Source organism: Lontra canadensis, unplaced genomic scaffold (assembly GCF_010015895.1).
Source record: "Lontra canadensis isolate GAN:19392208 unplaced genomic scaffold, GSC_riverotter_1.0 scaffold54, whole genome shotgun sequence".
Classification (NCBI taxonomy): domain Eukaryota; kingdom Metazoa; phylum Chordata; class Mammalia; order Carnivora; family Mustelidae; genus Lontra; species Lontra canadensis.
In genome coordinates this window covers 9,610,100-9,628,000 of record NW_022631048.1, presented here as the reverse complement: position 1 = coordinate 9,628,000, position 17,901 = coordinate 9,610,100, and the positions used below count along the sequence as shown (strand labels likewise).

Genomic DNA, 17,901 nt, shown 5'->3' with positions numbered 1-17,901 from the left:
CCGTCACGTGAGTGACACGCCGATCCCTGTCTCTTGGAACGGAATTAAACGTTCAACATTGATGTTCTTAAGCGAGATGGAAGTTTACTTCCCTGTGCGAAGACTGCAAGAGGCCTTAGGGTCAACGTCCATTACTGGCAGGCTCAGCCCCAGGAACGCAAAGCGAGTACGAGATGCGCTTTCGACCCTGAGGGCGCTCCGGTCTTGTAGGAGACGGACAAATAAGCAGCCGTGTTCCTCAGTTATTCGCAGAGAGGAAATCGGAGCGGGTTCCGGAGGGACAGTGTAGCCCCAGAAGCAGGACGGGACGCTGACCGACATATCCACGTGCCTCACGGGTTCCACGGTCTGTTACCGTTCGCACCACACAGAGCTTAAAACGTTCCCAGAAACTTAGAGAAACTAAAAATGTGGTTGATTTTCTCCTTCTGGATTCTTTGCAGTCAATTTTAGGATCTCCTTTGTGTTTGCACACATTTCCTTCTTAAAAGACAACGGTAGGGAGAGGAGTGCAGTGGGCGTTTCCTCTCCCCATTTCAAGTTCCCTGTGTTTACGCGCTTTGGTTTCTACCTTCTGTCCATTTCACTTGCTCTCCTGTTTTGTCCTGCTCCCGTCATTCAGGCTGCTGTGGCCTGGAAGCCTGGCACACAGCATTGGGAACAGGGGCAGGGGTGGGGAGGGAGGGACGGGGCAGGGCGGGGCGTGCAGGCCGCCTCTGAGCAGAGGTGCTTTGGGCATCCTGCAGGGGACGACGGTCTCTGACAGACATTTGAACTGCCTGTGTGGGCTGGGGCGTCTCTACAGCAAGCCTTCCTTACTGAAACCTGCGCTTGGGAAGCCACACCTCCCTCCTGGGGAGGAATTTCTAGGGCAGATTCAGAAACTTCTAGAAGGTGGGGGGAGATACTGGAGCACAGCAACAAAGGTTAATGCTCCCTCCACGCGCCCCCATGGCTACGAAATCATTTAGCCGCACAATAGGAAAGAAGGAGAAACGGCAGCTGATACTACCTGCCAGCTTTGTCCCCCAAGCGTCTCTGGGGACAGCAGGGCCTGTGCTCTCCTACACAGGCTCGAGCTCCTCTTTAAAGAGGACCCGTGACGGGACTCAGAGGCACGAAAGGTCCTTGGCTCACTGAAAATAAGGTGTTGCTCTCCAACAAGCCCTGGGATTTTAATAGGACGCGGACAGCTGTTGCAGTCTTAGCCATCACTCAGGAGTGACTCCTGGATACACCGGGACCAGCAGAAAGGCAATGCTTCCTCCAGGGAGGACACGTACGTCTGACCCCCTTCTGGGAACAGGACAGTCTGAGCACTGGCACTCCGGGGACCTGCCATCACTCACTACCGACAAGCCCCCGGGTCAACCGTGGAAAGGTGCAGCCCAGTGTCTCCTTAGTCTGTGCCGCTGAGATCCCTGGACTCCGGCCCGAGACCCAGACTCTCTGAGGTCCAAGCCCCCGCCTGCTGCCCCTGCAGGCCCCGGGTCGATGCCGGCCTTGCCCAGGACACCAGGAGGAAGAGCTTCGGAAAAGAAACAGTCCCAGGCAGACACAGGAGTCTGGGTGGTGCCCGCTGTTATCCAGCTCACTTTTTTCCAAGCATCTGTTATGTTCTGAGTGCCGGGCAATCCTGGCTGTCCGAGAGGGGCTGGGGGGGCACCAGGGAAGATGACATCTGGACCGAGACCCGGCACTGAGCAAGCACAGGGAGGGCGGACGGATGGACCGTCTCCCGGTCAGGTCCCCTGTCAGGGAGATGGACAGGGAGGGACCTGAGTCCATGCTCACATCTGGGAGGCTGGGACAGGAGCTGGGCAGAGGGAATAGACACACTTTATAAGGTTTCCTATGGCTTCAAACTGCCCCGACTCCCAGGAGAAAATACACCCCATTCTGAAGGTGACGTCGGGGTATGAGGCGAGGGTCTAGAGTCTTCTGATTTCGCTTCCTGCTCTGAGACCGAGATAGTTCGAGACGGGACGGGGAAGGGGGTGGCAAAGTAAGGCGTTCTCATGTGGGAGGAGGTCCATCAGCCTGCTTGGTGGCGGTAAGACGCCACGGCGCATAACCAGCTGGAACTGAAGGTGCCCTTCAGCTTCCGTGTCACCTGAGTGGCCCAAGCCTGTCAACCACACCAGTAGCCGTTCAGTCCAGACCCTCACCTCCTTCAGGAACAGCCTTTGGGATGTGGGGTCTGGGGCTGACTGGAGGCAACAAGGCCACGTGCAGACGTGGACGGGGGTCCCCATCCTGCTGACTCTCATGGAGGGCAGTGGATTGCTGTGGTGAGCTCTGGAGCCCAGCGTGGGGCCCCAGAGCTGACGGTGCACACACCAGTAGGCCCCTGGCCCCCGCCCCCAGGCAGGACACGATGGGCTTCAGCTCTGTCCTCGGTCCAGGGAGGATGGCGACGGGCAAGCGTGCCGCTGAGCTACGGCGAGGTTGGACGTGAGGAAGAGTCCGGCCCAAAGCAAACGCTCGCCAACGTTCCTGATCCTGCGTTAACCTCCAATGGGACGCATTCCTGTTGGCACTAATGGGAACACTGGATAGGACCGTCACCGCTCCTTCTGTGCGTTTCCCTCTCCGTGCCTGGTTCCATTCCGCTGGCCCTGACGTCCCACGCAAGATGCCCGGCGGAGACCTCGCTCCCTGGATTGGCTGTGCACGACCCCAAAGCACCAATCCCACAGCGTCACAGACGTGCTCCCGCTTCCTTTCCTGCTTCTTCCAAGACTATGTATCCGCAGACCCAAAAAAATCACGCGCATACAGAACTATTGAAGGTGTCCCTTCCGCCTGCCCCACCCACGTCTCGCCGAGTGCCCCCGTGCTCTCCTACACAGGTTCGAGCTCCTCTTTAAAGAGGACCCGTGATGGGACTCAGAGCACACCAGCAAACGCACCTCTGCATTTTAGCTTCTCCTTTCCTTGCACCTACAACCAAGGGAGCATTTGCTTTTTAATTCTTAATAATACGTCCTGGGAATTTTCCCACAACACACTCCAGAGAGGACCCCGTTCTTCACGTCACCGAGGAGTATCCTCTGAACGGACATCCCATAAGCTGTAGAGCTGGCTTGTCAAGGAGTCACCTCCAATCTACGGTGTCCTGTACCCACATTAACGTCCCCTCCCTGAGATGTTAATGTTACAAGATAGTAACATTTTACACTTAACCCGTCTCTGTTTAAATGGCAGCAAAAATAAAACAATGTGCAGTTCCGGGGAAGGGAGGCTTCCAGGACACCCGTGCTTGGAGCAGGTGGCCCCTGGCATCTCCAAGAGGTCACGAGCTATGCCTCCTTCAGCGGGTCTGTTTCTCTAGGTGGCTCTGCCCGGACTCTCTGCCTGGCTGGAAGCTTCAGTGAAGGTTGGCATTTTCATAAAGAGATTCCTAGACCCCTGGCACGGGTCAGCCACCGCTGACTGCGCCTTGTCCTCCAGACACCCTAACGTTCACCTCACACAACCACTGCACACAACGGTGCGATGCCCATGCACTTTATGTACATGAGGAACGGCAGCCATGTGGGGCACGGATGTGCGCAAAGGGGCTTTTCCCGGGATCGCAGAAGTGAGGTGTCCTCTGCTGTTAAACGCCTAGCCTTCACCGCGGGGTCACATGGAATCACCGTGGCGGTTACTGGGAGTGGCTGCTGAGGGCACCGAGGTTCTATGCAGCGGACTCCCTTAAGAACGTGTGGGCAGGAGACGCTACGTGCGTCGGGCGCTGTGGGGAGCTGCATGGTGTGCCACGTTTCCCTCGTGGCCCCGGCTTTTCGGGGAGCAAGAGTGTGATACTCCGTCTCTGAAGTCATTAACCCGCCTGAGGAGCGACGTGCTCTCTCTCTCCCTGGCGTCCGCTCTGGTCTTTCTATTCCTATTTCCCTAGACCCAAGGCTCTCAGCCGGTGCAGTCTCCCGCCCCCACGCCCCACCCAGGGACATCCATTCACATCTGGAGACGTTTCTGGTTGTCTCATTGGTTGAGGTGCTCCTGGCATCTGGTGGGAGAAACCAGGGGCGCCGCTCTGAGTCCCACCACGTCCCCAAACAGCAGGGACCGCGGTCGGACGCCGGCTCTGACCTAACGGGAAGCCTCTGGGAGCAGCTTCTGAGACCCTGTTTGGAAGGACGTGTGGGCACACAGGGCTGGCGGGCCACGGGGAGGGCTGTCCACGACGAGACGCAGGGTGCACGCAGGATGCCGCGTACCTTGAGGAGCCTGCACGCCGTCATCCAGCACGTTCTGCCTTGCTCGTCTTCGGCACACAGCAACCGCAGCTCCTTCGTCTCGTTCCTGACTTTGTTGGGCTGCAGGAGGTGAGAGAGGACCCCGTTGAGTGCGACACGGTGAACGCAGAACACCCCCGTGCCGGGCAGAACTGGGCCCGGCGCGCACCAGCCAGCAGGATGAGACCAGAGAGGCTGCATCCTCCGCCTGGCACAGACCAGCCTGGGTTGGGTTTAGTCACGAGGGCTCGGCCAGCTCCCAACAGGGGTATCTCGGAGGACACAAACTCTCACAAGGGAAAGTGGTGGTTGCCACGGGGACAAGGGGGTGCCCAGCTCTGTGTGGGGAAAGTTGTATTCAACTGGAGAACAGGGCCCAGAGCTATGGAAGAAAAGATGTCTGGTTGCCTCCCAGGAGGACCGAGGTGGCAGCTGAGAAAGGGCTCCTGTGGGGTTCAGCCAGTGAGGGGAGAAGCCCCTGAGGGGGTCAGGGCCTGTGGCATATCTGAGTGGCCCCAAGGTGGGACCCATGGACGGTCCAGAGTGTGGCAGCGTCACCCAGGAGAAGGGAATTTGGGGGGCAAGCAGCCTGGGGCGGGTGGAAGGTCACTGTCACACATGCCGCTGTGGAGGGATGGCAGGGCCCCAAGCAGAGGCAGGGTTTACCTGGCGATGGGGGAGAACTGGTGCAGGTGCACTGGTAGGAACAGAGGGGATGCTGGCCACCTGGGCTTCAGTGGCCCCAGCCCCTGCAGAGGCTGCCCCTGTGCTGCTTTCCCAGGCATCTCGGGCGCTGGGCTCCTGCTCCTCGCAAGCCCAGGAAGCTTCGCCAGGTGAAACAGAAGCTGGGATTTGTGGGAACAGTGTGCTCCCACTCCCTGGCCTCTCCTCAGGTTGGGTGGGGCCCGGGCTCACAGGTCAACCTGGCTGGGGACTCTGTGCACACGCTCTCTGGAGCATGGGTGTGAGCAATGGGGCTGCTTCGGCTCCCACACAAGCACCTGGGAAGATGCAGTGAGATGACGGCGGGAGAGCCCTTAGTGGAGCAGCTCACGAGCCCTGTGTATGCAGGAAGCAGCCTCTACTGTGACCGTCCCCAACATCAGGTCGGCCTCCACAGGGGAGAGTGGGCCCTGCACACGGGTGTGTGCACACGGACATACGTGTGCATCTCTATTCCCATAGCTGTGCACATGTGTGCAAGTGTGCATATGTGAGCACGTGTCCGCATCTGTGTGTGCACGTGTGTGAGCACATGATGGATCCACATCTGCGTGTGCATGTATACACACGTGTGCATCCCCTTGTATTCACACAGGTGTGTACACATGTGCAGGTGTATATGTGAGCACATGTGTGTCCACATCTATATGTGCACATGTACGCACATGTGCATGTACGTGAGCACATCTGTGTGTTCATGTGTGTGCACATGTGGAAATATGTGTGAGCCCATGCTCTCACACACGTGAGCACAGAGGCAGGGCAGGGGCACACCTGCTGTCCCGGGGACCAGGAGCCCATACGTAAAGTGTTGGCTCTCAGTACCCCGGAGGCCACCCAAGTGACAGGCTGGGGTCGCTGAGCCACGGAGCCCATTGATACACGGTCCACTACGTCCTCTGCCTCTCCCCAAGGTGCTAGCTACTCAGAGAGCGACACGGAGTGAGAACCGGGAATGAATCAGTGCACCGGGAACGTGTTTCTGTAACAAAATAACTCAAATAACCCCAGCGCCAAGACAGGAGTCTCGGGTTCCATCCCGAAGTCCCTGGTGGGATGCCACGGGGAGAGGTAGCCTCCAGACAGGGCTGGAGGGCGGTACCTTTATGCAGAAGCCGTAGTCGGTGGGGGCACTGTACTGCTTCTTGCCGGCGATCAATGAGAAGACGCTGCTCTCCTCCAAGCCCCCGAGCAGCTGCAGGTGTCGGGGCTCCTGTGGGAGAGCGGGGGTCAGCCACCGGGCAGACGGCAGGCGCTCCCGCGTGCTCGTCAAAGGGGCGGTCTGCGCACACTGTGTGTGCATTCCTCTCTCAGAGCCCACAGACCGACTGGCCGTTTAGAGTAAGTGCTGAGGAGGACCAAAGGCACCCACAGCCCTTGCCAAGAAAACCCAGCGCCCAGACTGCGACAGTGGGGCTCCTGGGCGGCTCAGTCGCATGAGCGTCTGCCTCAGGTCATGATCCCGTGGTCCTGGGATCCGGTCTCGTGTTGTCAGGCTCCCTGCTCCCTGCTCAGCTCCCTCTGCTGGCTGCTCCCACCCCTGCCTGTGCTGTCGCTCTCTCATGCTCGCTTTCTCTCTCTCAAAGAAATAAACGAAATCTCCCAAAAAGCCAAAAACCCCACAAAACAGCATATTTATTCGAGACTCTGCCATATGCTGTGTCAAAGCTCCTGAACCAAACATTCAACATGAAGACCAGAGAACATCTAGAGCCTAAGGTTCAAAGTGGAGAGCACGCTGCCAAGCCCGGCCAAGGCCAGCTCTGCAGCCGTGGTGTGTAAGGTGCAGACATCCCACAGTCTTCCCTCGACAGCTTGTCCCATCCTCGTCCCCGACCTTCCATCATCCTAGTTCTGCTTCCTGCTCTGGGGTCAGCTTCTACGAGGGCACTGGGAAGTCGGGAAATCAAGTTGCCCTCCCGGCCCCGTATGGGATGGAAACGGCTCCATCTGCCCCCGCCCCTTGTCCCCGGCTCACGCGGGGCAGCCACTAACCGCCCAGAGCGGCTCGAAGGTGGCCTGGCCCTCAGCGCCCTCGCCTGGGGTCCCCCCAGACCCTCCCTCCTCTCTCCTGGAATGATGCACGCTTGGCCACAGTCTGCGGGGCCCTCCCCCGCTGCAGGGCGTGTTCACGCACCACAAGGACAGTGTGCAAGCAGGAGTATGCAAGGACACCAGCCAGCAGAGCGAGCCCCCAGCACCCCAGCTGTGGACGCCGGCCGCTGTAGCTTCCATCTCTCACCTGCCCTTCCTGGACATCCATGCCCAGCTCCAATCTCTTCCCGGAAGTATCTACAGTAACATGTACTAGCTTGGCGACAATCTACCAGCCACCCCCATGGCCAGCCTGGGTGCCAAATTCCATACTCTGGAAACAGTCAGCATCTTCCAGGACTCAGGCCACCAAGGAGGCTCTGCTCCCAAGACCGGGGCTGGCCGGCCCGGGGGCCTGCAGGAGGGGCAGTTGCCTGGTTTCCGAGGGAGACCAGTGGGCCGGGAACTGGGAGTCAGCTTCTCCAGTTATCACAAGCCCGGGGGACCTGGATGTGCTTTTCCAAGGAAGCCACGTCCCCTCTGACTGCCTGGCCTGGTGTGACGGTGGTGGCAGCAGCGGCTTTAAAACCCACCTTGGACGCCCCCTTGGTGGAGCAATAAAGGCCTGATCTCCGCAAACACACGTACAGCTTTCTCCACGACTTCCTCCCCAGCTCCTTCACGTGCAAGAACCCCTGGATTTCAGGGCAGCTACTAGAGTTCAGGAAGTTCTGTTGGAAAGACGCGTCAGAGTCAGAAGCTGCTGCCGCCAGCCGGGAGCAGGTGCGTCTCACTGCTGTCACAGACACTCTGACATCGTCTGAATTACAAAAACACTCTTTTTTGGTCAAACCAAGCATTTTCAAACGACAGTTTTCCTTTCAAAAATCTTAAAACCCCATGTAAATCGGTGTGCAGGACATTCATGCCCACGCGAGCCAATGGACCTTCCCAGCATTGACGAAAACACGGGACGTCGCAGATTCCCCTATGAGACAGTAGGGTTAAGGGCCCTCCCTTTCTCCTGGGTTCCCATAAAACACGCAGCCTCATTAAAAGTTAGGGTGACAGGAAGCACTGGGAGCCGTGTGGAAGGAGACCGAGCACATCACGTCCATTGCGTCGCCCTCCATGGAAAGGAGAGCTGATGCATTTCTCCAGGAGCGGCTGGGTGACCCTGCCGTGCCAGCTGACCCCTCCCACATGTAGCACGCCTTCCTTGGGAAACCGAGGTCAAGAGCCAGGTCCGGGAGCAAGACCGGAGCAGTGACAGGGTCGGGTCCTCCTCAAGGGACTGCGAGGGACACGGCTCCTCCCGCAGATGGACAGGCCAGTGGACACGGCACAAATGCTACAGTCAGGGTCAGGGCGTAGGGATCAAGGGGGCTTTGGGAAACCCCAGAATGGAGCTCTGAAGCCCTCACTGTTCGGGAGGTGAAAACAGGCGTGGTGATCCAGAGAGAAGACGAAGGAGTCTCGAGAGCAGGCAGAATTCTGCAGGAGCTAAATTTTCGTGGTTTCTCTTAGCCTGAGGCCGCCTGGAGAATGTTGGCTGCATTCATGAATGGTCTGTTCTCTCACGCGACATGCCGTAAACAGACACGTTTCTCGGGGCACAGCCTAACAGTCCCCATTCCTGCCTTCCCTGGGAGAGCGTGGGCAGCTCAGCTGGGGCCACGGGGAGGGGCTGGGGAAAGGCCGGGATTTCCTGATCAGAGTTCAGAAGGCAGAGGGACATGGTATGAAACTCATTTTAAAGTACACTCTGCTACCTTCTCAAGGTTTTTATGGCAGCTCTTCTCTCTGGCAAGGGGGCTCAGGGTCTGTATGGAGATCCCCAGGGCGGCAGCCTGGCCTGGGACCAATGCTCCGGAGGACACGCAGGCCCGCGGCTGCTCTCTCCCGCCCTTCTGCTCACGCTGCTTCTAGCCTGGAGGGAGCTCATCCTGCTGGTAAGTGTTTCGCCATGAAGGAGCCTGGCTATGTACCCATTTCCCAACCAACAATCACTTCCGGTTACTCTAAACCCCGACAGGAGCCAGGGCTGGTATGAAGACGGCAACCCCGTCTAGCTTCTGGGGAGCCGCCACCGCCACTGGAGAGGACGTCCACCCAGAAACGCGTCCCTGCCCAGTACCTGCAGAAGCTGGTTGTGACCGCCGTTGGACTGCTGACACCAAGTGACCATCTGCTCTGGGAAGAAATTCTAAGGAAATGGGAAAACAAATACATTAGGTTGGTTTAAAAGTGGGGAAAAGCAGCGTTACAGGGCCGCTAGCGTTCAAAATGTTCCTACAGGCGCGCAGACGTCCATCTGTATTTAAAATGACGTCTTTCCCCTCCCCTAAGTAGCAGGGGGCTCCGGATCCTGACAGGTCCCAGGACACGTGCCTCCCTCGCCACCCCCCAGGGAAATAAAAAGGAAAGAAAGATCCAGCCCGATGTGCCTGGAAACTCCTCCTTCCACAAACCACGTAGTATTACTGGCTATTTGCACAGAGTAATGAGTTTTTCTTCTGTTGAATATTGAACCGACCTGTTCTTGGTTGAACCAATTCAACCATGAACTTTCGATGTAACTGGAAAACCCGCCCCGCCTCTCTCCCCGCTCAGAGGCTAACCCTCTCTCCCTCTGCGACCACGTAAAACGCCCTCGTCACGTCCGGCCACCACAAGGGCATTTAGGTAAGCATCGGAGACCGAGTTCCGAGCGAGGACACCTCGTGAGACAGCAGACCGGGTTCTCAAGCCCTCTGCCACCCCCGTATCCATCTCACTTCCACTATCCGCAGCTGCTACGGATCCCAAACATCAACCCCGAGAGTTCGAGAGTCGGAACCCCTGAACCTAAAGAGGTTAAGACGCTCACCGCAGGATTTTTGAAAAACTCGTATTTCGCGTAATTCTTCCTAAATAAAAACTTGCTCTCGCTTGCCATGGTACTCTCCACCTGGACCACCAGCTCGTGGTCTTCCAGGCACCTCTCTGTGGAGGAAAAACACACGTGTGAGAAGACACAGGCAGAGCCGGCCAGGTGCCTTCGCCCCAGAGACGACCTCTGGCTGCTGTTGGGCTCCTGTTCACCCGCTGTGAGCGCAGATGCGGACCAGGACGGACGACACTGACACCTCTCTGTCGTGCAGTGACATGTGACACCCAAAGGTGCAAGGGGTCCTGCAACAGGTCGGGGGAGGACTTCACGTCAATCCCGGCTTCTGCACGCTGCTTCCCCATTCAGCACTGGGGAACATGCTCATGAAGACTTACGTTAATAGACTCCTGGCAAATGATGGGGCCCTTGAGCCAGGGAATCCCGCTCTCATGAAGAACAGGGACTACAGTAACTGGGAAAACATCCACAGATAAGCAGTGTCTGGAGGGACCCCTGGAAGGCGGGTGGGCGAGGGGAGAGTGAGTGCAAAGCCGGTGAGTCAGGAAGCTCCACAGACAGACAGGCAGTCTGGTAAGAGTACAGGAGGGGACGCGCCACGGTCCGTCCAAACGCCCGGCCTTGAGGGTTGAGGCCCACGCCATCGGCACGCGGGGCTGCTCTCCTAGCCTGTATTATGCTGCTGGAGCAGGAGGAAAATACGCCGTCACGGCACGCACAGGTGTGCACACACCCAGGGCACCTGCTCTGATGGTGCCATGCCCCCTCCCGGAAGTCCACTCAACAGGAAACCAACCACCGGGGAAAACGGAGTGTTCAGTAGGACAAAGGCACGGCAGCCTTGCTGTGTGAACTGAGGGCAAGATGGCAGAGAAGGAGATGCCACAAACCTGGCTTGGACCGGTGGGCGGGTCCTCCAAAGCCCCCTCCTCCTTTCCCATGGCCAGAGCCTTGGTGCCACATAGAGGATTCTTTGGTAAAAACATATTTGAAGCCCAAATTTGCCAAGGCCCGGGATGTCCTTCCCACAACTGCCAGGAAGTCTGGGGCCACGCCCGCCACCAACCATGAGCCACGGAAAGCCCTGCCTGCTCCTGGCTGCGGGGGAATCCGCCGGCCACAAGAGACCCTGACCCCGCCCCGCGTGTCCCCACGACAGAAGGGAGGATCCGTGTCCGGCTTGAGCGCGCGATCATGACCCCTGCCTTTACTTTCCTGAAAAGGGACTCCTTTAGGTTGGCATTTGTTAAAACGGCGTTTCCGTGCAAAACAAATCAGTGACCTCTGTTCCAAAGTTTAGTCAGAAAAAAACATTTCTGTAGTAATAGGGACAAAGTCAAGCACCCCGAGCTTGCTGATGGTTGGTTTACAAACCTGAAATTTTTCACCCAGCAAAATAAGGAAAAACAGACCTGCGGGGCTATAAGGACCTTAGCAAGGACGGGACGATGCCACAGTGCGAAGTAGAGAGTTCTGTCTGCACAGGGTCCTGAGGAAGCCCCACCGTGGCGGTGGCGGGGGGGCAGCAGCTCGGAGGGGCACACGCGTACACGGGCACAGGCCCTAGTGCTCCCGGACAGCCGCTTCCTCCCTCCCCATGTCCCCCCGATCCTGGCAACATCTCGGGACAGCTGTGCACACGCTGGGCACAGGGCAGCCTGGCAGAGGGGAGCGGGGAACCCAAGCGCCCTGAAAGATGTGTCCTCCTCTGCTCTGGGTCCCTCAGGGGCCTCCTGCAGGGGCTCAGGTACCCACAGGGGGCTCCCCTTCTCCAGCCCAGGGGGCCAGGAGCCTAGGACAGCAGTGGGCCCAGAAAGTCCATGTGCGACCCCTTTCCCAGAGACCCCTGTCTGCCATGGATGTCCAGGCACCAGCTTTCCCAGCCGTCGAAAAGCCACTCCGACAAATCAGCTCAAAGCCCTTTTCTCCAGTTCTCACTTTCTCTCTGATTCTAAAAACAGGTTCGCTTTCTTTCTTTTTTTTTTTTTTTTCCAAAGCTTTTATTTTATTTATTTAACAGAGACAGAGAGCGCACCAGCAGGGGGAGCAGCAGGCAGCGGGAGAGGGAGAAGCAGGCTCTCCGCGGAGCACGGAGCCTGACGCGGGGCTGATCCCAGGACCCTGGGCCTGGACTGTGACCTGAGCCAAAGGCAGACACTTCACCGACTGACCCCCAGGCACCCCTAAAAGCAGGTATTTTCAAACGACCTTGGGTGAGTCTATTAAATAATCCCGTCACCGTCCGTAAACTTCCTATAATCACAACGGAAAGCGACATTTCATCCGCGTGTTCCAGAGGACTTTTTGTACAGATCGAAGAGTCAGACACTCTTCAAAGGGGATTCGTCTTTTCTCAAATTTCTGACACTAAAACCAGCATCTACGCCACCACCCTACTCCACACACAAAAAGGTTACAGATCACACAACTCGAGAAGGCAGATCTTTGCCTTAAACTGTGCTGCAGGCACGGGAGTCCTTGGCAGAAGCCTGAGCCGCCGGCCCCGGCTCGCGTCAGCCTCCCACCCTGCCGCCCTGCCCCCCTGTCCCCCCCCAACCCCCCATCGCAGGGAGCAGCTCCAGCTGTCAGTAGGCTTCTAACAGCTGCTCCGGGCTCCGCAGGACTGGGGACCGTGAACACAGTCGAGGGGGAGATGCCACGGAAAACAACCCCGACATCTGGACACGCCCGATAAGCAGCGTTCCTTCTAAATACCTCAGTGGGGAAAGGATAGCGTTCTGGTGCCTCCTGCACAGAGCAACAAGGAGACAGAGATGGGGAAGGTCAGCATTCAGAGGCCCTTCTGAGCACTGAGGTCTGAACATGGATGCTATCTCTCCTTCGACACCTGTCCGCATGTCCGGATGGCAGAGTCCCTGCAGCCAAGCCCTCCGAGGGGTGACTGCCACACCTTTCTCGCCTGGCCAGGTACACATGCAAAGCTGTTAAGAGCCCGGAGAGAGCGCTCAGGCTTTTTCCTAGAGGACAGCAACCTAATTCTCCCAACTAGAGAATTCACCAAATCCCTGGACTTTATGGGAGCTGTCTTCCCGTCACTGCTTGATGCACAGTGGACTCCCCTGCTCATGCGTCCTGGGGTTGGTGGTCACCCAGGGCCTGGGAGGGGGTGCCCCATGCCCTCCTGGGGACACAGCTTACCCGCAGTGACACTTGCGATGCCACAGGGGCTCCAGGATGTCGTCTGTATGCCCCCGGTTCCAGTTGCACAAAATCCCTTAAAACGATCATTTGTCCGCTAGACACAGTGGCAGGCTGACTGTTAGCTCTCCCGATATGCCCTCCACACGCAGGCCTCCTGGCGGAAGTGGGCCCTCAGGAGTCCCGCCACGCACGGGCTCGGGCCAGATGGCAGAACCATGCCCGCCCTGTTCTGGTCCCTCTGGCTGTACTTGGTGGCCGCTGAGTGGCCTCGTTTGGAGACAGTGTTCTCAAGGCTGTGATGTCTACATTAAAGACCGAGGCCAAGGACCCCCCACCCCCCACCGATAGGCAGGATGTGAACAGATCACATCCAGGGAGCGGCTCGCCACGGCTGGAAGTCACAAGGCACAGACCAGCCTCCCTAAGATCGTCCATCACTAAGGGCTCTGCCCCAACTTGTCCAACGGCCCTGAGTGGTAAGGGACTTCAGGTGGTGCTGCTGGGGCTGAGGAAAGGCACGGACCCAGCTGTGACAGCAGCACTGTTCAGTGGGAGCAGATGCATTCCCACCGGCCAGAGATGCTGCCCACCGAGCACCAGTGGGCACCTCTGCATCTGCTCCCTTCCCCTACCCCCACCAACGGGGGCCACCGAGAGCTGCGGCCACACACATGCATGCTCGGTCTTCTGCTAGTGCAAACAGAATGTCACTCCTGCCGGGGAGAAAGTTTAATATCGCTAAGGATCCAATATTTTACCTGCGAAGATCTGGGTAGTAATTGTGCCTCAAAATCCTCAAATCTGAGGCCATACACAGGCCCAAAGTGTCATTGGAATTAGCTCACTTATGCACCAATTATAAGGGGTAACGGTCTGCCTCATACCAGCCTTCCAGATCTGAGGTGCTGTGTGTGCCTGGCACCACAATCTCAGGCCTCTTGGACACACACGTCCCCAGAGCATCCCCAACGCACAACCGAGAAAGCGACTTTCCACAGGGTGCTATTAGTAACCGGGAACATGGGGCTGGATGGCTCTGCCCGAGAGTGGGGGTCCCCTGGCTGTGTGCCAGGACCCAGGGACACCCCCAGAACATCATCCATTAAAGAACTCTGCACCAGGCGAGTACACTCACGCCCAATGGTGAGGATTCAGTGCTGACACATCATGTGGCTCTCCAATGGGCACGGCTACAGTGCCTGCCCCAGGGTGGTGTGCAGCGGGCTCCCGGATGTCTGCTGTCCCCACTGTCCCCACTGCTGACCCTCAGATGCTACTGAACACGGGTAAGAGCAGGATTTTCGCCTCAACAGCAATGTGGCTGAATTTAAAAAAAGGACAGCTTGCATCACAAACCAAAGGGCACACAGAGCAGATACAGGAGCATGAAGGCCGGAGGCTCTGCGGACCTGTGGACGGCAGGACTGATCAGCTCTAGAAGCTCCCACATCCTGCGCTACCCAGGGCTTAGGAGCTGCTGCTCCTCTGCTGCCGACCCCGCTGGAGCTGCTGGCAGAGAGGAAGCGGAGGTGGAGCCCCTTGAGGGCTCGTCACGCACCTGCAATTAATGTCACCTTCTTCCTTTTGTCAAACAGGATCCGTGTTCTTCTGCCTTTTTTTCCTCCCATCATTTTCCTTTCTCCCTTCCTTTTTTGTCACTTTAACTTGGTTTTATAATAAAGTATTTTCCCCTTTAGGGATACCTGGGTTAATCCTCTGCCTTCGGCTCAGGTCATGATCTCAGGGTCCTGGGATCCAGCCCCACACAGGGCTCCTTGCTCAGCGGGGAGCCTGCTTCTCCCTCTCCCTCTGCCCCTCCCCCCTTGCTCAAGTTCTCTTGCTCTCTCTCAAATAAATAAATAAAATCTCAGAAAAAAAAACTACCTTCTTTAGAGTATGTTAAGTCCCTCCGTGAATAAGACAAGGAATAAACAGAAAGCGATGGCATCCTGAGAATACTGTGTGTGCATGCACAGGTCTTTACCGAGTTTCGCAGAATGAATTCCTTTTCACGTGGGCGATGACTGCCGAAGTTTTACCGTATTTAAATTCCCCATCTCTGGAATGATGGTTGTGAAATCAAGAGCTACCACAAAAAAATACGTGAACCAAAATTTCTCACCATTTTTGTATGTTTGATTTTTTTGTGTGTATCTGTCTCCATTTTATATGTGTGATGTTTTATGTGTGGACAAACATATTCGCGTATTGCGATACCTACAGAAGGCCTTTCTACAATTCCTTTCAAATTAACAGTATTCTGAGTTTTGAATGGGTTTTTGGGAATATTCATATTGGGGTCCAAGTCCACAGCTGTGTTTTTAAAGTTCCTTCTGTGTGTGTGTGTGTGCACGGACACACATTGGTATACATGTGTATATACCCATGCGTGGCCTGTGTATGTGTCCACACACGCTACAGGGCTCCAACTGTTGTTTAATTTCCAGTTCCTTGGGAGCAGCACATGCTGCTGGCGGCCCCAACAGACCAATGTAGGGCCCATTCATGACTGCAGGGAGCTTGACAATGGAGCTTGACACCTGTTCCTGCAGGTGGCACCAGTGAACGCACCTGGTGGGAGAAGGCTGCTAGATGACGGAGGAACTTTCCTCGGGCCTGCAGGTGCACTGGAGATGGGCCAAAACAGGAAAGGGAGAAAGTGTTCTCAAGGCTAACCGTGAGCTGCACGCTGCATCTGACGGCACAGGGGAGCGAGAACATGGGGACTTGAAATGACGCCAACTCAGGGGGGCCCTGGGGCTCAGTCAGTTAAGCGTTTGCCCTCGGCTCAGGTCATGATCCTGCGGTCCTGGGATCGAGTCCTGCCTCGGGCTCCCTGCTCAGCCGGGAGCCTGCTTGTGCACACTCTCATTCTCTCTCTCTCTGACAAAGAAATAAATAAAATCTTTAAGAAAAATAAAAACTATGCCAACTCAAATTCAGGTAGCACTGTTCAGGCTTAGACTGTGTAACAACGTTCTCAAGAACACTGTTTCGTTACATGGATATTCCAGACCTGGAAATTCCAATTTGACCTATTCGCCTTCTAGAAAGGTTCAGAAGGAACGTTCAGAACCACGGGAAGAACTCTGTGACCCGCGCAGTGTCTCCTGCAGCACATGGGACAGACACAGTTGCTGATTCGGAGAAAATTCTGGTTTTAGGTGTGTGCCTGTGATTTTGTAAGCACCAGCCGTCATCTGGTAAGAATTTAAACAGAAGTCTGAAAAGCTTCCTGACCTGAAAAAGACCACCTGAGCAAGAAACCCCACCAAACCTCAGTGGGCTCTACAAACAGCACCTATTTCAAAATAATCTCCTGCTCTCTAAACATGAGACACACACGCATGTGCAACCTGTGCGAACACTGAACCAGGCCAGGGCTACACCCTGCAACTTCTGCAGGCCGTCTCCACGGCACCCCACTCCCGGGAGAGGGACGAGCTGCCGTGGGCACGGGGACACGGGGACGGTGCTCCCCCCAGCCCACACCTGTGCACCAAGTTCCGAGCACCTGCCACAGCCAATTCTCCAGCCAAGTCACAGAGGGAACCTTCCTGCTGTGTGCGCGACCTCGGGAACAGCCGCCGCCACCCTCCCAGAAGAAAGACTGTGGGAGCAGTAGGTGGGGGAGGGCTGGGAGGGACGCAGGAGAAGTGTCAGGAGAAACAGGTGTGCAGTGAAATGCGGACAGCACACAGATGTCTCGCTGTCCGGGCAGGGACCCCGTGGGGACACAGCTGTCTGCCTGGCCACGCACCAGGTCCCCCAGCGTGCTCCCTACCTAGTCCCAGGTGCGGGTGGTGCTCCACGAGTGTCCAGCTGTTGTCGTCCACACAGTGACTTCTGTAAACCAGCAGCTGGCACAGGTCCCTGGCCGTCATGTCTGCTGGGATCTCCACCACTCTGCTCGTCCCGTCCTCACTGAAGATCCTCACATCCTGCAACACACAAAGGGCCCTCGGGCAGATGAGAACCTGGGGTTTTCGAGGAATAAGCCCCGAATCGAGATCGAACAGGAAAGGTAGCACCGTGGCGTTCCAGCCTGGGTCCGACGTCCTTGCAAGCAGCAAGGCCACCTGCCGTCCGCGCCCCACGCCGCCCAGCTGCAGGGTTACAGCAGGAAGTTCTTGAAATGCCGGGACACCTCGGGGCAGACAGGGCACAGGGCCAGGCCGGGGCGTACGAGCTGCTTCCCAGCCACCTGTCTCGGGAAGCGCCAGGACACGCGTCAGATACTGCCGGTGGTCTCCGGGCCGAACGGTTCACAGCAGAACCAACTGCACAGACAAGCGGAGCCCCTCAAATCCTAACTTCTGGCGAGTCCACCTGCTGCCCGTTCCCAGGTCCGCCTGCATACAGCTGGCGCCCAATCAGCCTGCATGCAGCTCGGCTCACCAAGGCCCAGGGAGAGTCGACACGAAGAAGTACGATTCTGCTGAACTTTAAAATACTGAGAAGACGGGGCAGAGTAGGAGCACAATCACAAAATTCTTTGGCTCCCTTCCCCCTACAACATGACACAGCTTCAGCTCCCTGGTACCGTGCAAAGCCACCACGAATGACGCGCTCCCAGGCAAAGGGACGGTCAAGCAGAAATCCCCGGGACCAGCAATGTCCTCTGCCCCAGCCACCAAGTGACAGGAACAGGGTGTAGCCTCTGGGGGACACAGGGTGTTTTCAACCAAACCAAACCAAACCAAACCACCTTACCTCAACAGCATGGAAAAAGCAGTCAGAGGAACAAGATGGCATTTTAAATGGAGACGGTGTCCAGAAAGGGATTTTGTCCCCGGCTTTTCCACTGTCCCCCGTGGGCGGGGCCCCACCAGCAGCGGATTGTGCAGAGGT

General features: G+C 57.0%; 1 protein-coding gene across 1 annotated transcript in view; it reads right to left on the bottom strand.

Annotated features, from left to right (window-relative positions):
• Positions 1-17,901, bottom strand: part of GRB10 (growth factor receptor bound protein 10) — a 167,798-nt gene that overhangs the window by 15,099 nt on the left and 134,798 nt on the right. The window contains exons 6-11 of the mRNA XM_032874995.1: positions 16,835-16,991; positions 9,868-9,983; positions 9,136-9,204; positions 7,592-7,729; positions 6,067-6,177; positions 4,224-4,322 (exon numbers count right to left, since the gene is read on the bottom strand). Coding sequence (XP_032730886.1) covers positions 4,224-4,322; positions 6,067-6,177; positions 7,592-7,729; positions 9,136-9,204; positions 9,868-9,983; positions 16,835-16,991 — 690 coding nt within the window. The remainder of the gene's footprint in view (positions 1-4,223; positions 4,323-6,066; positions 6,178-7,591; positions 7,730-9,135; positions 9,205-9,867; positions 9,984-16,834; positions 16,992-17,901) is intronic.